General features: G+C 50.6%; 2 protein-coding genes across 7 annotated transcripts; both read right to left on the reverse strand.

Annotated features, from left to right (window-relative positions):
• Positions 1 to 418: 418 nt before the first annotated feature.
• Positions 419 to 9432, reverse strand: LOC122374447 (TAR DNA-binding protein 43-like). 6 transcript variants are annotated; one of them, XM_043353225.1, is made up of 6 exons: positions 9070 to 9432; positions 6985 to 6996; positions 5417 to 5586; positions 3137 to 3283; positions 1924 to 2575; positions 419 to 1771 (listed from the first exon to the last, which is right to left on the reverse strand). In XM_043353225.1, exons 1-6 carry the CDS (start codon positions 9302 to 9304, stop codon positions 1590 to 1592), a joined length of 1398 nt encoding a protein of 465 aa, XP_043209160.1. In that variant the 5' UTR covers positions 9305 to 9432; the 3' UTR covers positions 419 to 1589. The 6 variants fall into 6 exon arrangements, with proteins under 6 accessions (XP_043209160.1, XP_043209158.1, XP_043209159.1 ...); XM_043353223.1 differs by having other exon boundaries at positions 6952 to 6996; XM_043353224.1 differs by having other exon boundaries at positions 1924 to 2587; positions 9070 to 9431.
• A 1134-nt stretch (positions 9433 to 10566) lies between these two features.
• LOC122374446 (meiosis-specific nuclear structural protein 1-like) lies at positions 10567 to 25124 on the reverse strand. The gene is made up of 4 exons (XM_043353218.1): positions 25012 to 25124; positions 19737 to 20067; positions 16710 to 16971; positions 10567 to 11159 (listed from the first exon to the last, which is right to left on the reverse strand). The coding sequence occupies exons 1-4, from the start codon at positions 25101 to 25103 to the stop codon at positions 11053 to 11055; spliced, it is 792 nt and encodes a 263-aa protein (XP_043209153.1). The 5' UTR covers positions 25104 to 25124; the 3' UTR covers positions 10567 to 11052.
• Positions 25125 to 26309: the final 1185 nt, after the last annotated feature.

Consider the following 26309-nt stretch of genomic DNA (forward strand, 5'->3'; position numbering starts at 1 on the left):
CTGCCTGTCATAAAGGAAATGTCAAGTAGCCGTATGCTTGCAATAGTGACCTGTCATTGCTTCAGTGGTTCAGCGACGATCGTAGTGGGTTAGGTGAGGAACAAGCCCAGCACACCTAGAGACTGAAAATGACCCTGAAATCCGAAAAGTGGCCCAAATCATGTGCTCCAGTTAAACACAGGTCAGCAACAAACAAACGAAAAGCAAGCGGCTTCCCTACATACAACACCGACCAATTCCAGAGCCTTTCATCCCTTCCAGTTTGTCCAGCCAATAACAGCGGCGGCAGTAGCTGGTCAATGGAACCTCTGTCAGACTGCCCAAGCGAGCCTCTTTCGAGTAGCTACCGCCACCTACCGCCAGCCAGGTGGCGTGACACTCCCATACCCGCCCGGCCCGACGCCAACCAAACACCGGCTATGTTCTGCGTGGGAGATATATTGGATCCTTTTTATAAACGTTCTGACAGCAACTTAGTGCCCGCTGCTCGGACATTGGGCCAGGCCCAAAACGTTCAACAGATTAGAGTCACGTTTTCCACCACCACACCGGGTCGTTGGGTGTCGGGGGCGGCCGGTATAGACCGCGCCCGCCCGGGACACCACCAGACGCATGCGCACCACGCTCCATCCTGCTCAAATTTCTCGCTTTGTACTTGGTCCGAACATGTAAAATCCGCCGGCCACGTGGCCGCCGGCCTGACGCCGCCAATCGCCGAAGCCATTCACAGACATTCCCGATCAGGTATTCCCAGTCTACAATTCCGTGCGGTTGCCACCGCATCCTCCCAGAGAGATTGTATGTACACAGTAGTTCGCGCGCGGCCTAAGGACTTTCCAAGCAAAATTGACTTCAGGACACTCGCCACACAGACCATATTTACGCAGAAAGGCATGGTGGCGCCCGACCGCCGCTTGCAGCGCCCTCCAGCGGGGCGACTGGTGACCAGCCGCGGGAGGCAGAGTGACCGCCACCACACGACGGCTGCGGACGGTCGGGTGCCGCCGCCACTATTCTAGCTAGGCACACGCACACAGGCACACGCGCACACCAACTAACGCACGCAGACAGGAAGGTGAGCGGCCGGCCGGTGGTCGGCGCGCCTACCCCTGCCGGGTATCTGAGCTCGCCGACCGCCGACCCGCCGCAGCGCGCCTGACGAGAGACGCCGCAGTCGCCGGTGGATAGAAATAGGGGAGAGAACAAGATAGAGTGTGGAGCTACGACCGCTAAGCGCGGCGGCGCTTACCTAGAACACCGAGGGGACAGTCACAACTACCGAAGACGCCGCGCGCGCGTCAGCGGCCGCGCAACCGTGAGCGCCGCGCCCCACAGACCTACAACCGGGGTTATATTATACGCCACCGCATACCAAAAATAAGAGACGAGTCACCTCTACCGCCCTGAGGCGCTACCCGAGCGGCGGCGAGCGGCCGCCGGCCGCCGCCGCCCGCGTGGAGGGCCGCGCGCGACGCCCCGCGCGTCCAACACAACATGAAGAACTCTAAAAGCGACAACGGAGAGACGGAGCCGCGTGTCGCCGCCCATACCATCCAGCACACCAGTAACAATAACAAAAGCCAAGACAGCTACAACACCCAGGATGCGCCCAAATGGAGGGTTAGTGCTGGCGCAGGCGCGCGCGCGCGGCCTCCGCCGCTATGTACAGGGTGGTCGCCGCGGTACGGGCCGCCGCTCAGACGTAGTCGGGGTTGCGGCCGTAGCCTGGCCCGGCGCCGGCTGATTGCTTCTGATCGGAGCGCTGCGGCCAGCCAGCGGCAGCGCCGGCCGGCGGCTGGCTGCCCGGCGGCTGCGGCATCGCGCTGCCGCCGCCGCCGCCGCCACCGTCGCCGGCGCCCTGGTTCATCCAGTTGAGGAAGCTGCCGCCGGCCGGTCCGCCGCCCGGCTGGCCGCTGGCTGCCATCGACGGCGGGCCCTGCGCCTGGCTGGCCGGCGCCGGCCCCGCCTGGCTGTAGGCCATCGGTGTGTCGGGCGACTGGCCGGGCAGATTGCTGAGCAGGCCCCAGCCGGCCTGGTTGAGCGCCGCCGCCACCGCCAGCGGGTTAAGACCGAGGTTCATCGGTCCGACGCCCATCTGGGCTGGGTTCGGGCCCTGGCTGTTGGGGTGCTGGTGTCCGCCCTGACCGCCGATACCCAGCGAGGTGCCCAGCGCCGCCAGATTGGGCATCTCTGTGCCGCGACCGCTCTGGTGCTGGCCGCCCCAGCCGCCGTTCATGCCCTGACTGCCGTAGCCGTGCTGCGCCGGTCCGTATCCACCCATTCCCGGGCGGCCGGCGTCACGCGGATGGCCGCGTCCGAACCCATGACGTGCCGCGTGGTCCGTCTTGGGCGCCGCGTTACTGACGTGCACCGACGTGTTCTTGATGATGTGATCCTCTCCGCAGAGACTCTGCGCTATGTCAGGGTCCAGGAAGGTAACAAAAGAGAACGCCCGGAACGGCTTGGGGATGAAGACGTCTGTGACCTCGCCGAACTGGGAGAAGTAGTCGCGCAGATCTTCCTGGGTGATGTCGTCTGAGCAGCGGCCCACGAACACCTTGCAGGGCACCTGGTTCTGTTGTCCCTCCTGCCAGGAAGGACGCGTTAGACTGGGGGCTGTGGTCGTCGCTACAATCCCGACACGGCCGAAGTCGATGTTCGGGTCGGGTGACAGACTCAGGTCGGGAGATGCGTGAGAAAATGACATTGCGAGACATAGTCAGAACGATAACCGTATCCCCACTAGTAGTAGTTACGACGGATTGAGCAACAAAACACGCAGGACAGACGGCGAGCAACCGACAACAGCCAATAGGTGGCAGCTCTGTGGGCCCTACAGAACTGCAAGACACAAAGAGCAGATTTCTTTCAGAAATGGAGACGAACTGATGTTGCGTACATAGTTAACGTTGAAAAGCCAAAATGCGTGGCCCAACCAAACACTACATTTTTGAACATTCATAAAAATCATATGTACCAAAGCACTTGTTCAACGTAAATGAAATGGCAAAAAAGACATGTGAAATGACTCCTAAGGCAATGGCACAGTGAGTGGCATAATCAGCCTAACCCTCGCGGGGACGAGTCCCATATTCCCTCGGGATGACCCCACTTTAAGCCGGTTCGGATCACTCACGCCGCTCCTCGAGTTGGGGATCTTGACGTCGCACCAGCGTCCGTCGATCATATGCCGCTGGCTCAGCACGCGCATCTGAGACTCGAACGTGCCGAAACGGATGAAGCCGAAGCCTTTACTCTGTCCCGACTTGGGGTCCTTCTTCACCTGTGGAGGAAAGATGATAGGCGGTCAATGTCTGACATTCATTGGCGAAGTGAAGACTTTCACGAGGTGGGTTTCAGAAATCGGCTTAGCGTAGACAAAAACGTAAATAATGGAGCAGAAGTTGCACGGCTTCATATGAGCGTACAAAAGTGCTCCCGATGCGTCGTTCCACCTAGTTACGCTATGCGTTTGATGGAATAGGAATGCCAAATATATCTGTGCCATGAACTCAATAGAGTAAAATTTAGGTAAATTAATATGCGGTTATCAAATGACTTGACAAGAAACCACGTCAAATATTCTCAAATATGAATCATTTGACTTTTTCATCCGAACACTGGCCATTTTCAATCTCCAATAAAGCATCACCGACCCGTAAAAATAGCCCAATAGTCCAGGTTCGAACAGTTCCCGCATACTTCAATCCACCTTATGACCTCAGGGGCAACATTCGTGCACCCTGACCCTGGCACACGCCCCGCGCGTTCAGGGACACTATCGACTGTCCTCAATACCGCCGGCGAGCGTCCTCTACCACCCAGACACGTCCTCGACGGCGGCGGCGGCGGCGGCGGTGGCGCGTGTGGGCGGTACCCAAGGTCGCGACGAGGCCGGCCGGCCGCCGATCGATGTTCGCTGGACTCCAGTAAACAGAGCCGGCGGCACCGAGCCGCCGACAGCCCGCCCGGCCGCCCGCTGCCGGGTGGCCAGGTGCCATGGAAGCCACGGCGTGTGAGAGGTCGCCGCGTGGGGACGAGTGGTTGTAGCTCGGCAAATGGACGCTAAGCAGCGGAGTGATGCATGGAAGCCAGAGCGGCGGCCATGTTGCGCATCGTTGGCTTAGATGGCGGCTAATGGAAGGTCGTTTCGCTAAAGTCGTAGCTACAAGGATCTTCTGGATATAGCTATAGGCAAAACAGCACGCAGGAAAGTCATAACGATCGTAAAACGTCAAATAACAAAAAGACGATTATTAGGAAATGATACATTCGAACGGAGTGCTATCCAGTCCCGTAAGTCCCACAAACTCAACCAATGTAATCTCACATATTCCCTTGCCATTACATCAGCCCACACCACCTAACCCGGTTACCAAAACTTGCCCTATCGAGACTCCCAGACAGCGACGGGGGTTCCAGCGCTTCTCCGAACGCCGAATCATCCATATGCAAGCAGCCGACGGCGTCTAAACAGGACATCCCTGCGGAGACGGTGGCTGCCAGCGTCACCGACATCCGACGCCCGTGCGCCCTTCAGGACACCAACACCGAAGTCCGTGGGATTGACAATGATTTCAGATGGTCGTGGCAGCACCCTCAGGCGCCAATTGTGCTCAATCATAGCCATCCGACTATCTGCAGCGCCCTTCAGCAGATTTTAAATGAGCCGAATTGTGTATAGATGTAAATAAACCGCTATGACATATCACGAAACATGCCATGCAACAAAACATTTGCGAGTTCTTTATGTTTTGCTTTGACATAATTATATCCATTGGTTAGTCAGACACCGAAAAGAGAAGATAAGTTCATTGACATCAGCTGTGCTTACAATACCGTTGAACGTTTGGTCATTGAACCGTGGGGCCGACCTTTGGACACAGTGTTGATAACGAGTGTTTGCCTTTGATGGCGACATTACCCATTTGCATCCCATATCTTGCCACGTGTTTATTCAACCAAGAAGGACTACTTGAAGCCAACGACAGTACCGATGAGATAACCAGATAGCTTCGTAGGATGATGAAAACGGAATAAACAAATTAATGATGGGTGATAACCTATCTAAGAACGACGGCCTTACACGCGTTCTCAAGGTAGAATCGTGAGTGATAACGGTCCAAATTTACACCAGCTAAGGAGCAGTGTATGTTTGTGATGCTGACGCCTTGATGAGCATAACGACACTGACGCAGCGAGCAGCCTGCGTCCAGACTCCTGAGCAACCACAGGCCCGAAAGTTGGAACAAAGCAGAGCTCCTGAGTAAATGGTAAACGTTACAAAATTAATCTAACAGCACTTTGACGATGAACGATTTAATGAAACTCAGTGCTATACTCAAACTTGCAATCCTGTGATATTTTACAGCCAGACCGAACTCCACCCCATCTCTTTTTGCCACCAGATACGTACCTGTGCCATGAGGACCTCTCCAAACGACTCGAAGTACTCGCGCAGCTCCTGTTCGGTGGTTTTCCACGGCAGACCGAGCACGATCAGGTCGGAGCACTTCTGTTTGAGCTCCAGCCGCTTCGTCTTGGCCAGGCTGGCCTCCAGCTGGTCATCGTTTTTGCGTTTGTTCTCTGCGAAGGCGTCGAACGGGGCCGTGAGGGGAGGGAGCGCGCGCGGCGCGGGCCCGCCGGTCGCATGCAGGGCGCTCGCCGACGCCGGCCGCACCCACCACCCGCACATCAGACAGTCTCTCTCGCACGGATACACCTCTCTCGCGGGCTCTCAGAACCTCGGGCAGACGCGCGGCCGGTGAAGCGCAGGACCAGGCGTGTAAGGAGGGCAGCTACAACATATGTTAAACGAGCATCCATCGCCCATTGCTACAGCAGCGGAAAGGGCTGAACCACGTAAGGACATTGCGAGATAAGAGTTAGCCACGCCTGGTCGACACACAATTAGGACAGACAACTGGCATCCACGACCAGACCAAACCAAAAGGTAGCCATTTGCAAGCCCACACACCTAGCAGACATATGCCAGTGTACAAAGATGAAGTGCAATTGCATGAACTGAAAGCAATCGCCTCATTTCTATATATACGAGACCAATTGTGAACTGCATTCTGGCAAATGCCTGTCGCAAACACCCCCGCGACTCTCTCTTTCTCTCTCGTCCAGGCAGTCGTGTTAGCCACACATCTCACTCTCACTGTGCGCCAGCTTCCGCTCTGTCTCGTTCTCTCTCGACCCACTCGACATTCGCTCAGCGCACCGGCCAGCCACCTGCAGCGCTCCACCGCACAAGGGCCCAAATTCCAATAGAAAAAGAAAAACACCGCAAAAGGGCCCCAGTCGCGCGGACAGGCAACACAAGGGCGGAAATAAGGAGTGTATGGTACAAAAAGATTTAAGCAGCTACAGAGAATACAGAGATAAATGGCATGCAAAAATTGAAGGTAAGTGTAATAGAGGACATAATATGTTACATTGGATACCCACACTTCAAGTTATATATATATATATATATATATATATAACATATATGCAAAATGCATTTGTTTTAAGTGAAAGTAGTATTCAAAATTAGTAAAACCAGACACAAAAGCTAACAATTCAACATGCAAAACTGAATGAAAGTAAGATGGTAATTAACTGTGCCACATGTATCAAGTTAATGTAATGATGCTGATTGAAAACTTCTACCATTTACTAGTTAAATAATTTTGTTTATTACATGGAAAAAAATATACTAAATTCAATGCAAAAATGAGAGCAGAAAGATTAAACTAAAGCAAAGCGGCGAGTATGGATCACTGACAGCAGTGGCCAGCCCTCAGGGTAAGACAGGGGACCTGTCCGCGGCAGAGCTGCGCAGGTGGCCAGCCGGCGCGGACTCGCGACGGTTTCAAGACTAGACTGGTTGAGACTGCTCGCGCCTGACCTGTGACCCGTGTGACCTGTGGCTGACCGACACCTGACCATGTGGTTACAACCGACCTGAGCCCCTGCTGGCTGCCGAGCGTCCCTCACCTTCTGGAGTTTCTGTAACAGAACACAGGTACAGTCATCAGCTCACCAAAGCCAGCCAAAATTGGTCAGAAGTTGGCTAGGCTGAATCACAGACCTCTGTCCACCTTCTACAGAGGTCTTTGGTTGAATTAAAATGAGGATAATTGTCCGCCAAACAAACACAATACATATTTGATGGGAAACATGGCAGAAAACCTGCATTACCTAAAAATGGTGGTGACGAAAATGCAAGCGATTACAGGTATTCGAATTCAGGCAGCAGCTTTGTATCTTAAGCTGAAAATAACACTTTTCAGGAGCTTTCACTGTCCAACAGATGGCTAACTGAACACAGAATCATCTAATCAACAAATGTTTGGAAACAAAATTCAAATCTGGCTAGTGAAAGTCTGGTCACCAATTGCTGACAGCAGTGCAAATAAATCAAAGAGAAAAGTTTGCTCAGAAATAGACTGAAATGAAACACAATGTGAGACCAAATTTCCTTTTGTCAACCATAGCCTATCTACATTCACATTATTATGTCATGAGCTCTCTCAAAAATGCAGTCTAAATGCATTATGGCCAAGAGGAATATTTCACCTAATATAATTCAGCAGCTTATCATTGCTTGGTTGAAACAAACACCCTAGCAAGACAAATTACCTACTTATAAGTTTGATTAAGAGCTGGGAGTCATTAATTGCCAACACACCAACAGTCAACTTGAAGCCAGATGATTTGGGGAATAAAAATATAGGTTGCATAATGTGAAATTACTTTGTCCAATTGTTAGAACAGGATGCAGGATTGGATATCATCCAAATTGAAATGAATTGTTGATTGAAGAAATTGATAACTTTACACTTGCCATGGAAAAAAACTTCTGAAGAACTAATGTCCATACAATTTCATCCAAAATGATACAAATTTATCAAAGGATGTGAAAATGTCTTGTTTTTCCAAAATGTAAAGATGCAACAGGTCTGGTCAAATACTGTTCAATAAAAATGGAAATCTTTGAAACTAGCAAGCTGGGCTGATAAATTTAACTGTACTCTTCATATCACAATAAATCAAGTGCACCTACATTTTACATTAATTCTACACAATGCTACTCTTGAAAGCAAAGGGATTTAACGATTTTTAAGTTCAAATTTATCAGTTTTGTTTATGGCACTATTTTGCATGGAACATCTCTGATCAATATTCCAAGGGTCTGTCATCCACACATATTATAGATCATTGTTAGTTTCTTGCAGGATGCTATGACATCATTGTTCCAAGAGACTTTAACACCAGATATGATCCAATAGGATCATAAACCCTATCTTGTCTACAGTTTGTTTTCAATAAAAGCACTAAGATCATGCATATACTTAGCACTAAGATGCATGCAAGTTGTCCTGAAAGTCTATGACAATCAATTGCAAGCTGGTATTATGCTAAAACCCCTAAAGAATTACTTTTAAGTAACTTTCTTATTTCCTGAGTAAATTTAATTCCACCTTTCTGAAAAAAAAAAACAGGAATAATCCACCAGATCTAGTAGTAAGTAAACCAATCTAATTAGGCTGCTTCCTTTGACCATATGTCCCTTTAAAAAATTAAAACCGTAAAACGCACCACATAATGCGCCCCAATCAAAAGCTGGGTCAGTGCATCAGAAATTAAGATCCAGAAATCAGTTAAATATTGACCATCAAAGATCTTGTGAAGCCTGGTCGTCACCACTGGCAAGCCACTGCGACTGCACCCAGTTTTGAAATGACAAAAATTTGATGAGTATTCAATTTGGATGATGTGGTCGGTAGCGGCGGAACACCTTCGATTAGGGAGGGGGCACTGCCGACTTTTGGTCCCATTCTTTCCATGCAACGCCCATAGGGCTAATGTTAAAATGCCAAAATCAAAGGGGGGCACGGTGCCCCGGTGCCCTCCCCGTTCCGCCGCCTATGGATGTGGTAGGAACAAAGTTACAAATATCAGGAATGGAGCAATGCATCATAGACTTCAAACCGACATAAATAAGTGCAGAAAAAGCAACTCCAGTGCGCCACTTTTGCACCAGTTACACGACCTTGAAATTAAAATGTTGCTACTGACCTTTTGGGAACACACACAGATATACAGCATTTCCCCATCCATTCTCTGGAGGACGAAGTTTTCCGTCCAACAGACGCACACCTCTCAAACTTCTTGTTTCAGACCGATATTTCAATCCACAAGCACCCGGGAACTGCGCCGCTAGTGTCGACAGCAGCAGCGTCCCATCTTCCTCAACGGGAATCTCAATGGGTTCCTCATTCTCTTCATCCGCCACTTGTATAAAACAACTCATTTTTCAATCACTAAATGAGGAAACCAAACAAATCTCACTCAAACACACACTCACACAAACACTATCACTACGTTACCACCACGCCATCCACCATCGCAATCTGCGCGCAATGCGACATGGCGCGGGAATATTTTCGCAGACGGTATCTGACAAAAGCTGAGAAAACAGAGAGTTCATGCTTAAAAGTCCCTATAAATTTTCTAAATCTCTCTAGAATGGAGCGGGCTACAAATTTATTTCGCAATGCCCTTTAGTCAAATATCAATGACCATCACCTATTTCTTGCTAACGCGAATCTAATGCCAGTACCTATAACACGGCAAAATTCGCACAAAATGTGCCCAGTCATCCTTGTTACACACTGCTCTCGCTGGCTATAGCTCTTTATAACTTACACATCGAATGTGATATTCAAGCACTTTTCATCTTTTCTTTTTCAATCTTTCATGCATGTTTACATGTCACATCAGGTCAGCTTGGGTCAACTAGTCCTTGTTAGATCACAATTTTCGTTTGGCGATTTGTTCCGGGTTAACCTCTTGGAAACAAATAATTAAAACACCCTCTTCAATGACTTTCACTGCAGTTTACCTATTCAGCCATCTTCGGCTGTAATGGCCACCCTCAGTGACTTTCACTGTCTTTAGCGAATAATTCACTCCCCAAAAAGATTATCTACCTGATTCCGCTTTGCAGCCTCTGCAGGACGGAGTCCTAAAACCTGTCTTATCATCGACCACTCTGCAACGGTGATCACTTTGCATCGATATTTGCCGAAGTTCTAAAGCCATAGATCCGACCTGGACCCTGTCATACGCTGTCTACACCGCAGTTCATGCTTCAAGTACGACGACCTCCTGGGAACAGCGGTCTATTAGATGGTGAGCAGGATTTTTCTCTACAAAGCAAATCATTTCAGCGCGTTCAAAAATCATCTATACCTACAGTTTTTGATTGCCGTCCTCCGCGTCTTTCCACAGTCACTTGGGAATTGGAGACGGAATGATAGAAGCGGTTGGGACATTTTAACTATGTACAGCTGAATTCAGGAGTGCCCCGTCAGGAGCAATGCATATGCAGGGCGCGACAAAAAGTTTCCGTAAGTGATATGTGAATTATTGTTGGTGAAGCAATCGAATCGGTTTCGCTCATGGGCTCCACCTACCACCTGAATTCCCGTGAATTCGGGAAATTAGTCGATTTTCACTGGATGACTACACGAAATTATTTAGACATGTACATCCATTCATCAAGTCCACAGGTAAGACTGACTGCATGTATTGTACTGGCAGCATGAAGTACGAATGATTTCAATTGCATTTTTCCACTGATGCTCAACACTAATGACAAGGTCCAAGGACGAGCTAAGGTTACATACTGGACGGGTCAGTAACTTTGTGTGAAGTAAACACACAATAAACACCACAAATTTACGACTCAGCATCGGCATCAGTAGTTGCTGTGTCATGTTCGGCAAGGCCACAGCGTAATGCCTTCAAATCACGCAGTCTGCACTAGTTTGAGATCCATTCGCATCAAGTTTGAGATCCATTTGCATCACAGTGCTCGTGTTTTGGGTTCCACCGTCGCCACTGTCGCACGTCTCGGTCAATCGCGCCTGACACAGACCCTCTGAGTCAGACGCCAGTGGCGGTCGGTATTCGTGATCGTATCTCTCGCACAATTCTGGCAGTGAGACCACGCTCTCGGCGGCCGCGGAGGTGAACGCTCTCCGCGGCCGGCGACGTCTAGCAGATGTTGACATAGTTGGCCTCCTTCTCCGTCTCCTGAAGGTGTTCCACGGCCTCGGAGTGGGCTCCCAGCTCCTCCAGCTCCTTTCTGTCCCGGAACACGCCTGGAACAGACCAGCGGCCGGGGTGAGACGGGGGTCACGGACAGAGCGTCTCGGCTGTTGGAGGTAGTGGGGTGCACCAGGAGAGGGGCTTTCAGTGCAGAGCGGTCAAGTGTCGCAGTTGAGGGATAGCGAGACTGAAGAATAGGTGCATGGTAGTTGGAGGGATGAACGATACACCAGTGGTATCTCTACCACAGCGATGGGTGCAATGACAGCACATGGTGGACGTAAACTGCGCGCAGCGCCACACGTAAAAGCGACGGGCCCTCGAAGCACCATTTGTACAACACATCGGTAGGTGGCAGCACGTCCTGCACCGTCACACGAGCCGGATAGGAGCTTCCCAAATCGAGGAGCCTGCCATTCAGTACCTACTGGGGTGAAATCCCAGTCACCATCACCGTTCCGTGCTTCTATCCTCAGGATACTGAAATCCTTCTCCCCAACGCCGCAACCCCCCTCCGGGCTGGACAGGCAACTTTATCTCATGTAGCCGGGTGCAGAGAGTGCTTGGGGGGCTGGTCGGCCTGTCCATTTGGACGGGCTCAGCCCCGGCGACTCTCTAGGGTGCCTGCCCAGACCAATGTCTCCCCCTAATTCCTATCATCCTTCCGGCTCTGGAATGGTCTTGTCAGACCGAAAGGGCCTAACCCAACAAAACAAAAACAAACAAACAGTGACCATAACAAAACCGCCTTCGCGATACAATCTAGGGCCCAGATTCGCAGGATCCAATCAAACAACGTTCGCTGTATAGATTTACCTGTGCAAAGACAATGCAACATTAGTATTTAGTGGTGCATGGATGTAAAATACTAAACCATCCGCCGTTCAGCACATAGAGACAAGCAATCAAACATCATTCGGAATGATATCAAATCTTCCTTGATCCACTCACACATACAAGAAGAATATGGCGGCTTCATGTTAACATTCACATCTTATCATACTAAACAAAATTAGACATATTTGGACCCGAACAAATATGAAATCCAAAGGAGACTTGTAATCGTGCTTGTGGGGAAATGGCGAACATCCCTGACTGCAGGGTGCGTTCGACCAGACACCAGCGCGGGAGCGGGCTAAGGTTTCGGTCATTAGCCTGACCTGAGCGGTCAACTTATCACATAGCACCTTAACCTCGAGTGATATCGACTTCGTCTCGTCACAAGCAATACCCTCGCTTTACGCAAAATTGTCTTCAGACGAAGTCGAATGACTAAGGGTTTAAACGACCCCTATCCGTAAGACGCTGTAAGGAGGAGAATACGGACAAGGGTTGGTCGCGGAAAACTTAACACGCTAGGCATCAAAACCGGTAAGTTCCAAAGAGTATGGTTCAATAGTATATGAGTGTGTTTTGAATAAAGTTTCAGGTGCCACTCATGTCTATCAGTTCTACTCGCTTCCTTTGCACATAACCGACCACCTTTGCTGTCCACTTATATAACATCTCTCATATATCAGAGTCACAAACCAGCCCAAGCTCGTCCATTACTATAAAATTAAATATATCATCGGATACCACCAGCGACCCTGGAAGGTCACCCAGACCACCGGCATACCAGCAACATCCCATCGACGAGCCTGGGCACATTGGCCACATCAGGGCCCATCCCAGCCACCCTGAGCGTGCCCGAATGCCTTGCACACTCCGCGGCCACCGCTATGGGCAGACTTGGTATCTATTCAGACTCAGTCGGCTGTGCGCAGTTCAGCGGCAAGGGCATGTCGTGGTGGACAGGGCACCGTCCTAGCTGCTGACCTCAACACTAAAACGTCCCGCGGTGGCGGTCAGGAATGGCAAAACAGCCATACGGCCGGCGTGCCACCAATGCGCCGCATCTGTGGTATCACAAACATGCACTGAAACAGTTGTGAGGAGTTTGTGGAGGCATGAGAGCGAGGTGGCGACGGCGGACAGCGGGTACGTCTTTGGAGAACGGGTTTAGATCCTGACCAGTTGCGACAGTACCGATGAACTGCAAAGCTTGTCTGATTGTAAGTGGCATCGACAAGGAGCGTGGTGGGTTTACATCGAAGAGCTGTGTACCTCTACACAGCACCACACCGTGCTTGTGTGTGCTTTTTTGCTCTTACTTCTACACTAATATCGCAGAGACATCTCTGTCTGATCATTGGGACATCGGACGCGTCACTCACGTGGGTCAATAAACGTCAATCAAGGGAAGATGTCAAATTTCCAGTGCTTAAAATCAGGATGTGGGATTACCCACCACCGTAAAATTGCCGTAGAGGCTCAATATAGTCAGCTAATATCGATAGCCAGGGTATCCCGAATCTTCAGTATTTCATCTGCAAGATAAGCATCAATGTCAATTGTTGCACAAGTGTACACCAAACCTTTCCCGGAAAATGACGTCATAATGCCGTTACGTAATATTTACGTCATCTCTGCAGTGTAGTAAATGCATTCCACACTGTCGATATAATCCTCATTGAGACTGTCATTATTTTCCGATTCGTCATCTGGTCAATATGCAGGCACGCTTCACTTGTTAGCGGTGGAGCCTAAAAAAGCTCGCTATCCCAACTTTGGACAGCCTTGATTCCATCATCAGATGAAAACATCTGCAAGATTGGATGTTGTCGTGTACTGGCACTAGTACGGGAATTAATCCGCAAACCAAATGAGAGCTAAGTGGTCGGTGGTCTGCCATTTATGTGAGCAGCGGAATTCGGTGGCATGCTTCACATGTCGAAGCCGGTAAGCAGAGTCGAAGCTTCACAGAGAAACCGCTGTGACCTGAGCGCTGAATGTAAATGCACAAATGATCATCAGATACAACACTGGCTTTAATCCGCAGCTTCAATCCAAGCGTCCCTCCCCGGTTGTCAGGAAGCCAGCCGACGCCCGCCCGTGCTGATGCATGAGGAGGCGTCCATTGGATTGTTTTAGCCTGCCGGAAACAGTGCAAAGGCCAAAGTCCAAGCAAGCACTGCTTCCTGCTGCCTTTAGAGGCTTGAGAGGAAGACACGCCTAGCGCATCGTACTCAACGGCCGTGAACTACCTAAACGGGACTGACGCCGGCGCAAACGGCGCAGCGTTGCGGCCAAAGCGGCGCACGAACCACAGACGGCGCGGCGGCGAGCTCGGCGGATTATCTTCAAAAGTGTGTGACACGCACAATACCTTCAGAGTGGAAAGAGATACGCGTATTGAGCTATATTGAGGTGGTGTTGGAAATGACCTTATCGAGCATGGCACGAAAATCCAATAAACGCGAAATATTCTGCTGTAGCTAGATGAAGGTCATCACTCATCACAAGAATTTGGGGAAGCGTTCGTGCACACACCAGAGCATAATTACATTACCGAATTTAGGTTCATTATGATTCCAACTTTACCACGAAAATCTAACTATCCGAGTCGGCTAGATCTCTTGTAGCCACTGCATTCTACAATTATTTTCAACATCCATTAGACAAGGCCTTACGAAATAGAACAGCGAATCAAATTATAGCAGCTTGCTCTTACCGGATGCGAATTGTAGGCCAGGCTATTGGCATGCATTGCATGGCTTTGCGTCATATATCATGCCTTTGAACAAGTAACGACCCAATGACGCTGGAAGTCTTCGGCACCGGATTGGAGCCGCTCCCTGGTGATTCTAGAGTCCAGTACCCTGTCACCGAGGTAATTTCTTTACAGCTTAGGCTTCGGCGGAGTTTGATAATAAAGCAGTTCAGTCATGTTGCTGCTAAATGTGCATCAGTTGCTGCCCCAAATCTCAGATCATGGCTAGCTTCAAAGTTTAAGCCATGCAGAGGAATTCAATGCTTGCTCATTCGAGACTGAAAGTCAAGTTCATGTATGTCTCGCCTTCATAACTTCCTGCCCGGACGAACAACATCCGCATTCCTGCAGTAATTGTGGACGGACAGCGGCGCTACGGGCCAGGCGCGGTGACTAATTTACACGCCAACTTAACGACTAATACTGACATTATTATGCTCATCTGTTCGTGGTAAGACACCAGCAGGAGGGCTAAGCAGAATCAGAAGCCGCTGGGACATACACACCTTCAGAGTATTAGGGCCGCCGAATAATGTAACCGACTATAGTTCGTTTTTCTTAAGTTTGCCCCTCACTGTAAACGTCTCTTTGAACACAGCACGAGAATTGCTAGCTGAATTACTGAAAAAACTGGTTAGCGCACATTGTATTGTAGATATGAATAATATTTTCAAAAATAAGTTTTGAACACCGACGATTTAGCGTTATGTTAAGCGCCGTGCAATTTATTTATTAGTTCAGACATAATTCCTGAGAAGTCGTCTATCCCTGTGGGGCTGTAGGTATTGCTAAATATGAGCTACGAGTCTGTGAAATAGTAAATAAATTTGATGAAATTGATCGTCTGTGAAATCTGGTCAAATCAGTGTGCGCCAACCAGTTTTCTCAGTAATTCAGCTAGCAATTCTCGTGCTGTGTTCAAAGAGACGTTTACAGTGAGGGGCAAACTTAAGAAAAACGAACTATACCAATGAATATAGATGGCCGTCGGGGCACCGGGAGTGCCGCTGGTGGAGGGCCGGTCCGACACCTCCCAGACAAATCCCCCATGGACCTCAGAGTCCACGCACCCGCGCCCGTCGGCCGATCACGTGACCAACCCAACCCAGCGGCTGGATATCATACTAACCCAAGGAGTTCTGGAGAGTCAACCCCTTTGAACTACTACGCAGTCAACCTTACGCGTCATTTGGAGAGATCAGCGAGAACACGCGCTTTCACCACTGCGTGAGTCCTGACAACATCACTGACGGATCCTATTAGTTAAACGACGTTATCATCTTGTGTTGCAATAAGGAATACTCATGACGAAATAATAGCAGATGTGGTGATATGTCTTATGGTGTTCCATAAATAATCGAACTCCATGGGCTTGTTCCGCAGATAAAATTCTAAACGCTTGCATCATAATCACCTTATAATCCGTCATCTCCGCAACAGCGTCCGCCGAAAAACCCCGATGCGAGATGGCGATTAGATGCTGGGGGACCGGATGCGGGCGACTAACGGTACAAATAAACCGGTACGCTCACACCCTGATCCGCACTCTTCTGTCTCGTAGCGCAGGAAACCCCGCTACGAGCGCTACAATGTCGTGGAACGTTGAACTCGCTGTTATCTCACGGAGGATGTCAATGACTTGTTCACGAGAAACTAATGAAGCGTGCGCCTACTGAGCAGCTGCATTGCATTGGACGGAGCGAGATGAGCTCACATAGCGTAGTTATCTCGTAACACATCAGGGCTTTCGGCCCCCGTCTTATTGCAAAAACAAGGATGAAGAAGAAAGCCAGCAGTCACAAGGTAAGCACTAAGCAGCATTCATAAATGCAAAGTAAAGGCATCAACGAGGTATACTTTTCCGAATCACAGGTTATAAACAACGGAATAGTTACATACCTACAACTGTTGCTAACAATTAAACTAACGCTCCCAATGCATTCTCATACAGTTTGTTATCCGTCTCTCATCCCATTCTATCATTCCATACATCCCCTTTGTCCCGTCTCACCTTTTGGCAGGAACTCGGCCAGTTTGACGGCGTGCTGCTCCAGGAGCCTCCTGCGCTCCTGCTCCACCTTGCGCAGCCGCTCCTGCTCCTGTCTCTCCAGCTCGCGCTTCTCGCTGCAGAGCTGCGCGATCTCCTGGTCGCGACGTCGCCGGTTTTCTGCCATCATCTCCTCCACCTGGCGGCGGTGGTCGAGCTCTCGCCGGCGGCGTGCCGCGAGAGTCAGCAGCTCCAGACGCTCCTCCTCCGCCAGCTTCTCCATCATCTGGACGGCAGGGGAGAGAAGGGGAGGGGTGAGCATGGAGGGGTAGGGTTTGTCTAAAGAGAGCAGGAAGTATGAGCAAGGCAAGGCAGCCGGGACAAACTAAGGCGACGATGCTGCGAAATGACCGACGCGACTTGGGAGAATGTATGGCAATCATGTCGTAACCGCAGGTTGTTGTTTCATTAGACAAACACTATTCGTTAGAATTGTTTTTTTTTTAAATGTGATACACAAGGAAATAAAGTAAACGATATAGGCCTCTGTTCCAGAAGAGGAATGGAACAGGCGTTTCGAGTTTGTTGCAAGTACTGCCGCTTGTCATGCGACCTGACCGCCATCCAAGGACTTCTCTGAACGTAATTTAGGACATGCGTGGTCAATAGTCAACATATGCAAGGTCATGACAAAACAGAGCGCATTAATCATCCTTTGTGACATGCGGTCATCACCAAATATGTCTAATCCAAATTACTTTCCTCCTATTTACCGTGGAATAGGCTTAAGCCAACCAACACCTGTAAATCCGTTATTACAGCATAACACACCATTTCACCTCCTCAACTATGGACCTTGACATGTCTAGGTACTAATCCCACTTCAACCTTTCCGGTTCGGCGTCCGTCATCTATGTATTCAATGACCGTGCACCCTTGATCTGCGACAACGCACGTGAACTTCCCCTGACTGATCAACACACCCTACCGCCAGATCGCGATCAATTCAATCCTCCGACACTGCAAATCCACGACGACCGCAATGATATGATCCAGGGGATTACATCCTTCGAGACAGATACACATCCCAGCGATCTGTCATAAACTGACCGTTCGGGCATCACAAACACAAACCCGACGACAGATCGTCGGCCCATGTGAACGTTTGGCTCGCCGGAAATCCGGTGGACCGTCAATCGACAGAGGACACGCGATCGGCATGCAAAATACCGGGGGAGACAGGCATGGCCAAACCGCCGGACGGGTCATAAACATGCGACCGAGAGGAGCGCGACGGATCGTGCAGCAGGCCGGCGGTGACAGCCAAACAGAGCACTGTTCCATAGCTGGGAGAAGTAGGGGAGGGAAAGGGAAACGACTGGGGGAAATGACGCATGTTCACGGGTTAAATGGATAAATAAATACACTGGCAAGTGACAAAGCAAACGGATAGCCATACACTCACACATTCAAAAAGTACACATATGGGCAAACGAATAAGACAGAAAGACAGAAACACAGAAACACCGGCAAGAAAATAGAACACAGACACAAGACGGGCAGAAAGAAGCCAGAAGTAAAATAGACAGCCAACCAAATGGGCGCGTATACAGAAAGACAGAATAACGGACACAAAAGCAGACAGACAGAGACACACATAAAGTCGCCCCGTTATCCGCTGAGCCCCCTCACGCTGCCGACCCGAGGCCGGAGCCGGCGGATTACCCCCTCCCGCCACCGGATCAGCACGGAGCACGCAGAGTCACGGACAGACGAGATCCGGCGAATCTGCGCCCCTCTCAGACGAACTGAGCGAAGCGCGGCGGGGTCACGGCGGCGCTCAGTGGGGGTCTGAGACCCGGGGCGGCCCCAGGAGGTACTCAGACCGGACCGAGGGGCTTGACCCGCTTTGAGGATCAGTCGGCTGGATCCGGTGTTGGTTTGGGATCCGGTATGTGTACGCTGTGAAGGCCGGATGACAACGGAGAAGGGAGGGGTAATTGGCGGGTCGCATACGTGCATTGGTGGCTCAGAAGTTACGAAGGACGGAGAGGTATTTGGGCTTCCGTTATTTGGATTTTGGAAATCCTGTTTTGTTCTTGGGTTGTTTACGGATCTCCCGCCGTAGCAGAGAGAAATGCATGACGACACCTCTCGACCAGACTTTCTCCTCTTCTTCATGCGTCATGCACGGCAGCGCTAAAATCATGTCATGGAGCTCAGAAATAATTGCCATTCAGAGCAATGACCGATAATGGGTGCCTTGAGCCACGTGCAGTTGGAGATATCGTGATAGTTAAGCCGTATGTAAGCACACAGCTGCATAATAGCCATTAGCGTCGGCTGATTTTAGACCACCTGCGAATAACCCGCTCACATTCCCAGACAGATCAATCCAACATAATTCCAATTGAACGTCATTCAACATGTAAGATGTGTGTTCAGATAGAATAAAACAGATGCTAAAAAATATTACACTATTTCTCTCAAATATTTAACCTTTTTATTACATTAAATAATAAAGAATGAACTCTTCGATCTCCACCCTTCTCAATAAATTCTCTACTCGCTTCAAACCTTTCCCTCAACTTAGCCTTCCCTTCGCCGTAAAATTCCTCGATACCTCTTTACCACACCTCTGCTTTTACCGTCACGACAAACGCTTACCCACGCTGCATACCGACCAGCGCCGGACGTCATACTACGAGCCTCCATTGAGACCTTTTCACCCCGGTCTGATACATAACCATTCATCTTCCCTGTGCTACGTGTCATGACCCCTGGCATCCGGACGACCCCTCGGCCGCGCCCCGCCTCCATTACTACTCTCCCGCCCATATCCCCCCTCTCTCTCTCTCTCTCTCTCTCTCTCTCTCTCTCTCTCTCTCTCTCTCTCTCGCTCGCTCTCTCTCTCTCTCTCTCTCTCTCTCTCTCTCTCTCTCTCTCTCTCTCTCTCTCTCGCTCTCTCTCTCTCTCTCTCTCTCTCTCTCTCTCTCTCTCTCTCTCTCTCTCTCTCTCTCTCTCTCTCTCTCTCTCTCTCTCTCTCCGTACCGTTCTGTGCATGGCCTCGCGCTGCAGCATCTCGTCCCGACGCTGCTGCTCCTTCTCCTGCAGCTGGAGCTCGATGGTGCGCCGCTGCTCCTGCATCCTGCACAGCTGGCGCTCCACCTCCTGGCGCTCGGCCTCCTCGGCGGCGGCGCGCCGCTGCTCCACCTCCAGCTGCTCGCGCAGGAGCCGCTCCTCCTCCTCGAGTCGCTGCCGGCTGCTCATCTGCTCCGCCATTCGCTCCTGTAGCCGGCGCAGCTCGGCCAGCCGCTCCTGGCGGGCCGACTCGATGGCCGCGTCTCGGCGCTCCATCTCGGCAGCGTAGTCGGCAGACAGTCTGAGGGTGTGGGTAGGGAGGTCAGGGGGACACTTCAAGGGCGGTGGGGGGGGGGAGTTGGATGACAATCTGAGGGGCATGCAGGGGGCCAGGGGACACTTAAGGAAGGGGTAGTCGGCAGACAGTCTGAGGGTGTGGAAAGGGAGGTCAGGGAACAATTCAGGAGGAGGGGGAGGGCGTAGTCGGCAGAGAGTCTGAGGGGCGGGCAGGGAGGTCAGGGGGCACTTCAGGGGGGGGGGGGTAGTCGGCAGACAGTCTGAGGGGAGGGCGGGGAGGCCAGGGGACACTTTAGGGGGGCTTACTCGGCAGGGAGTCTGAGGGTGTGAAAAGGGAGGTCAGGGGATACTTCAGGAGGGGGTAGTCGGCAGACAGTCTGAGGGGAGGGCGGAGAGGTCAGGGGACACTTCAGGGGGAGGGCGCAATCGGCAGAGAATCTGAGGGGCGGGCAGTGACGTTAGGGACTAGTTCAAGTGTGAGTGGTCGGCACATTGGCATCAGTCATACGTCATGGATTTATTTCATGCATTTTTTGTACACGATTTCAATCAAACCGCATAATAAAACTCCATCAACAAGAACAACTGTATCAGAAGCATAGCAATTTAACCGGTTAGCATCTGTTTCATCCACTAAGGTGTAATCAAACACACCAAATCTGCCCAGCAGTCTCACCAGAACAATCCACCTACACAACACAACAGCATCTTTAGTCACCGACATACTACTCCCATCCCTCTAAAACCGGTCTCTCACCCGTCGGCCCTACCTCGGTGGCCCCTGCCCTGCACGAGCAGCACGTTTCCGGCTACACTGTCGGGCGCCAGCCGCGTGATCACGACTGCAATCCCCATCCCACTCCACTGTCAATGGGGGCGGCTGGGAGACCAGGCGAGGGCGCGCCGGCTCCATAAGAGGAGGGATGGAGGCGCACGCGACAGCGCGACACCTTCCGCTCGAGAGGCGGCAGCTGGAGGAAGGGGTGGCCCTGTCTGACCCACCCGTGTGTTGTATGACATGGTTGGCAATGCATCCAAGTGTTCAGGGGCGCGCGACTGCTGTAATTGTATAGCTGTGACCGATGTATCCAGACGGTGTACAGCCCTCTGCAAACTGCGTGGTAGGTATTCTTTTTTCGACAAAAATGAGAATAACGCGAATACTATGCTATCGGTCATTCGGAAATCGTAACAGCAAGACGCGCTAGACCCCGCCCCTTAGATTGGCATCATCACCGTATCCATTTTTCATCTAGTTCGGCAATTAAACCCAAAAGTTTATATTTGCCCCCAAAACAAACTTTTGCATTTTGTCGCCACACAAGGCGTAAACTTTGTTTATTGATAAACCTAATCGAAGGAGTGGAGCATGGCGCATCTATTTGCAGTGAGTTCCGACCGACTGATATCATAACCTTTGAGTTATTATCGGTTTTGTCGAAAAAAGAATACCTACCACGCAGTCTGCAGAGGGCTGTACAACAGCGTTAGGGCAGTACGGGCCGTCCGGTGCAGTCCCGTCCGGTGTTTACAGCCTCTCAAAGAGCACTCCTACACTCTTGAAGCAAGTACGTCCTAAGATAATAATTTATGATACTGCAAAGGATGAAGTTTTACGTCTGGGTGTCTGTCAAAGATAAATTAGCCAAAAACACGATATCGGTCTTCGCTAAAACAAATTACGAGCTAAGCCACGTCGGGTCATACGAATTACGGAGACCGTAATCTACAAAAGTCACCGACACGAAGTCCTTTATCATGCCGTCACTACAAACGATACCGTACAATCAGAGCACGCCAAGTCCCATCTACCATCGCAGCGGTCAGTCTGAGCCGAGTTTCACACCACCAGGCCCGGTACGAGGACCGTGCGGGTTAGCCTCACCTGCCCACATCCTATATCTCAAGATAAACGGAGCCACACGACAGTCAGTTCACACACACTCGGCTTCCCAGGAGCTGGTGCCGGAAACAACGTCTGTCTCAGGTGTATACTTTATAGGTAATGTCAGTGGAATGGGCGGGGCGATTGGATAGATTTAAGGCGGCCGCACACTAGGCCATTCGGCGGGCGACATTCCGCAAAAACGCAATTCCGTGGCGACATTACGCTTTCGTGGACGCCGAATCAGCTGCCGAAACGACAAAATTATCAGCCGACCGCTGCCAGCTAGCTGTCCGCGGGTAGAGTGCGCATGCGCGCGAACAGCCGCGGAGTTGCGGAAAAAGCTGGACCGGTTCAGCTTTTTCCGCGGCGACGCCGCGGACACCCGAAATTGTGGAACTTGAAACTCACCAACTATTGATGGAGCAGCCGAGAAATGGACTTCACTTGATAAAAAATCGTAGCGGCACTTCTTTCCCCATATTAAATGGTTTTTATACACTTCATTGGTTATTCCAATAAGGGGTTACTATGTGCCTCTCCACAATTGTCTTTAGGTTTCTTGCATTTGTCGACAAACACGGTTGTTTACATTAATCACGAGCTTTATTTTTTTGCAACTTCCTCCAGAAATTTTGTCAAATTAATAGATATTCAAAACTTTATTGTACAGAAATATAGCATAATCGCATTAAATAAGCAAATATTGTATTTGCTTAAATGTATTTAGTTTGCATTCGTTTATATTTATCATAAAATGTTTCACATAAAGTTCCTGAAAATACCTACTAAGTAGAAAATCGCACCGCCGAATGGTCCTGTAAACTGCTGAAAACAAGCGGAAAGCCGCTGTAGGAATGTCGCCCGCGACATTCCGCTTTTGCGGAATCTCGCCCGCCGAATGGCCCAGTGTGCGGCCGCCTTTACTCATCCCAAATAGCTGCCCTTGATGGGAGGGGCCCAAGGACCAGAAGTCATGTCAATTGAAGATACCATAGACGAGTCTGCTCAGCACACTAACAAACTCATATAGACACAATGATCCAGTGCGACACCACAAGCGGATGTTCGTGACCTCGTGAGAGAAACATGTATTGTTTTGAGGTGTTGTGCCACCGGCAGCCGAAGATTTTCCCTTGACACTGTCAAAGGAACAATACGACAGCTTCCAACCGCACTAAGACCATTGGAGAGAGGAGGTGGATTCAGCGGCCAATTGGGAGGCACCTGCTCTAGAGTCGCAAGACGGGCTCGGGAAACATTCTACCCTCAAATACCGGGCTTCTCACAAAAGTCGGACGAATTTATAATCAATATATTTAAGGGTGCGTCAGTGTTACAAAAATAAATCAGGCATCACTTGAAAGCCTAGTTAAAAATATTTTGTTTCAGGGGATTTTGACCGTCGGCGATCGCCTTACTGAGCCGCGCCGGACCTATTCGAGATGACACCCGTTTCGCTCGATGCACAGTTAAGCCCCGTGCAGCACGGCTTCTGTTGCAGCATGGCACACGGAAGATGGCAGGCTGCGTACCGCCGACCTCATTGCACCCTTCAGGTCTTTGGGGCTTCTTTGGTGGTTTCGGTACACCTGGGACTTGAGGTGGTCCTACAGGAAAAAGTCCGGTGGGGTCAAGTCCGGGGAGCTCGCTGGTCACGGGTGTGTCTCGAACCTCGAGATCACACGCTGCCCGGAGCGCTCCTGCAGCCACTCCCGGTTTTCTTTGGCGGTATTGGCTGTGGAACCGTCTAGCTGGAACTATTGGCACTTGAGTCGATCAGGATCGCTGCCCATCGTGGTCTGCAGGACGCTCCAAAATTTGTCAGGGTCATCCGATATCGCTGACCGTTGACAGCCTGGGTAGCGCATCTCTCACACGAGCGACGTTCGCCAGCTTGCTTCTTTGATTGGATTTGCGGCCGCCGTTATGTTCTTTGAACCCGCAGTTAACATTTCCTCGAGCCAGAAACTTTCAACAATGTGGAAAATAGCATTTCAAGATGGTGCTCACTTTAAAAAAAAAGGTTGCGGGAGTTCCATTGTGTTGAAACGACCGACTTATTTTGAAAGTAGAATTTCTTTGAGTTTGCTTTTGCGTCTTAGACCACTGTCTCATTTTCTAAACTTAACAAATATGGTATCATATAAATCTCCTAAAAATTTGCTTTCTTTTCATGTGCATTTGTTTCGTTTAGATATTGCTTCCAGTCCACTATCCGCAAAAGAAATTGGTCCGACTTTTGTGAGAAGCCCGGTACGAAGGTGTTCTGGATCTGGAGCATACTTTGCCAATCAGACTTGACTGTGTAGAAGATGCCCTTGCCCAGGACGTTTTATAGTATGCACATGTGATAGATCCAATGGCCATGATTTACAGCTCTTACAGAGGAAGAGGTTCTGGGCCGAAAATGCCTATTTGGAACCAGCTTTAGATGTGTACTATGCTCCTTAGTCCTTCATTTGCCATATTTTACGTGGCCATTTTAACCACAAAACAAACAATACCATCGTAATAATTTGTGAATCTCCAAACCAGATACCCTATCATCGGAAGGCGCTCACTGCTCATACTAAGACTACCTACCTTTTATCACATACCCACCGGCTAGGCATTTACCACACCGGAACAGGGTGTGGAGCGGATGTCGGCGATCCGCTGACAAATCGCCGCCTCTAGTGGTGAAAGTGATTGAGAGGGCACACCTTCTGCTGAGGGCCCGGTCACAGAACCGCCAGGACTTGGACAAATGATGCCACGGAAGTGGCCTATCCTGCACCGGGGTGTCCCACCGACTAACCGCACTCATTGGGATAATATTACCGATTCCGATAATATTCTCTGGCATGAGAGACGATTGGCTCAAAAAAGCGAACTACACTCACCACAAGAGGCCAGCGCGATCCGGCTACAATTCGAACGAAAAGTCACACAATCTCGTCTAACAGCTAACTCTCCGTCTACCTGCGTTCAAATTCAAGCCCACTTGCAAGTTAATTTATCCTACGATCCACAACCAACATAGCTTATCATCCTTAGACATAACTCCTACCCATCACTTACTTGTCCTGCGCTGCGTCGTGCATCTTCAGCTCCTCCCGCTGACGCTGCCGGCTGGCCAGCTCCTCCTCCATCTGCTGCTTCAGCTTGGCCATCCGTTCGGCTCGCTCCCGCACCATCCTGCCGGGGAGGAGGGAGAACGTCAGAGGGGCGAACAGCGCAGTCGGATGTGCGGAGGATGTCGTTTGGAAGGCACCATGGTCATACTTGCATCGGCTGGATTATGTCGGACGACCTGTAAAAAATAGCACTCATGGATTCTGATCGGTAGACTCAGATTCGCATGCGCCATGTGCGACTTGACTGATAAAAAATGAGTGGATTATTCTGTGCACATTTGGGGAAAAGAATGCCACCTTGATCATAGCGATTTTTCCCTTATTATAATGTAAAATAAAAATAATATGCTATGGTACTGGTGCCGCGTGATCTGAATTAAAATAAGAGGTTGGCATGCACCATGTACATACCAAGAAAACCTTAAGGACTGGCAACGACATCAATTAATGAACACATCCCCCGAACATCTTTATCAGGATTCGCTTGCATTCAGCTGCCACCGGCCCTACCGCAAATCCTGGCGACTACCGGAGACCCATCCTTCCACAGACCACCGGTGGGAGCCGCGGCAGCTCCATTGACATTACATGCAGCTCAGCACCTACTGGTTACATGCAGCTCCACACCTAACCGCCTCACTGACGGCCGAGCGGCAGCTATCTACGATGTCGCGCGTCGCGTCTAGGCACCGGCCGCACCCATCAAACCGTCATATCGCATCGTCCATCGATGGCCACATCGTTTCCGGCCGCTCCCGGCTCAGCGGCAGAAAAATCGAACGAAACTAGCCCCACCGAGCTGACAGCAACAGGTATAGCGGTGTAACGAACGGCATCAAAGGGGTATTTGCTTATCAAAACTTATCGATTACTCGTAAATCCAGGGACTGTGATAAGCTAATTCGGTCACGGGGTCGTTTTTCAAACCATGGATGAAGCATTTTTCGTATTCATGTGGTCGGTTTCCGTTGATTTTTTCCGTGGTCTGTTTGGCCCGTCGCTCGCGCCCTCACTGGCTCGCTCAGTCCGACAGCGACCCCACCCCCGCTCATCGCGTATTCTGCCGTGTCGGTGCGGCTCCGTCGGCATTCGAGGGCCGGCGTCGGCACTCGGCGCTCCCCGGCCGGCCACAGGGGCGGGGCAGGTGACTTCACCGCGCCGCCGCCGCCGCCGCTACCGGCGCCTCGCGGTGACATCGTGGTCACGGCACGAGGCGCAGGGATGTCCCTGGGACGGATGTGC

The sequence above is a fragment of the Amphibalanus amphitrite genome, unplaced genomic scaffold (assembly GCF_019059575.1).
Source record: "Amphibalanus amphitrite isolate SeventyFive unplaced genomic scaffold, NRLGWU_Aamphi_draft 001658F_arrow, whole genome shotgun sequence".
NCBI lineage: Eukaryota > Metazoa > Arthropoda > Thecostraca > Balanomorpha > Balanidae > Amphibalanus > Amphibalanus amphitrite.

What these genes read in the sequence shown, in the direction of transcription:
- LOC122374446 (XM_043353218.1), bottom strand. Translation starts at nt 25,103, where the DNA reads ATGGCCAAGCTGAAGCAGCAGATGGAGGAGGAGCTGGCCAGCCGGCAG. An exon ending in GCGAGGCCATGCACAGAACG is followed by an intron (nt 16,972 to 19,736) that starts GTACGGAGAGAG and finishes CCTGCCGTCCAG; the next exon opens with ATGATGGAGAAGCTGGCGGA. An exon ending in GGCCGAGTTCCTGCCAAAAG is followed by an intron (nt 11,160 to 16,709) that starts GTGAGACGGGAC and finishes GGTCTGTTCCAG; the next exon opens with GCGTGTTCCGGGACAGAAAG.
- LOC122374447 (XM_043353219.1), bottom strand. Translation starts at nt 9,304, where the DNA reads ATGAGTTGTTTTATACAAGTGGCGGATGAAGAGAATGAGGAACCCATT. An exon ending in TCTGTGTGTGTTCCCAAAAG is followed by an intron (nt 6,997 to 9,069) that starts GTCAGTAGCAAC and finishes GTTCTGTTACAG; the next exon opens with AAACTCCAGAAGGTGAGGGA. An exon ending in GAGAGGTCCTCATGGCACAG is followed by an intron (nt 3,284 to 5,416) that starts GTACGTATCTGG and finishes TTTCCTCCACAG; the next exon opens with GTGAAGAAGGACCCCAAGTC.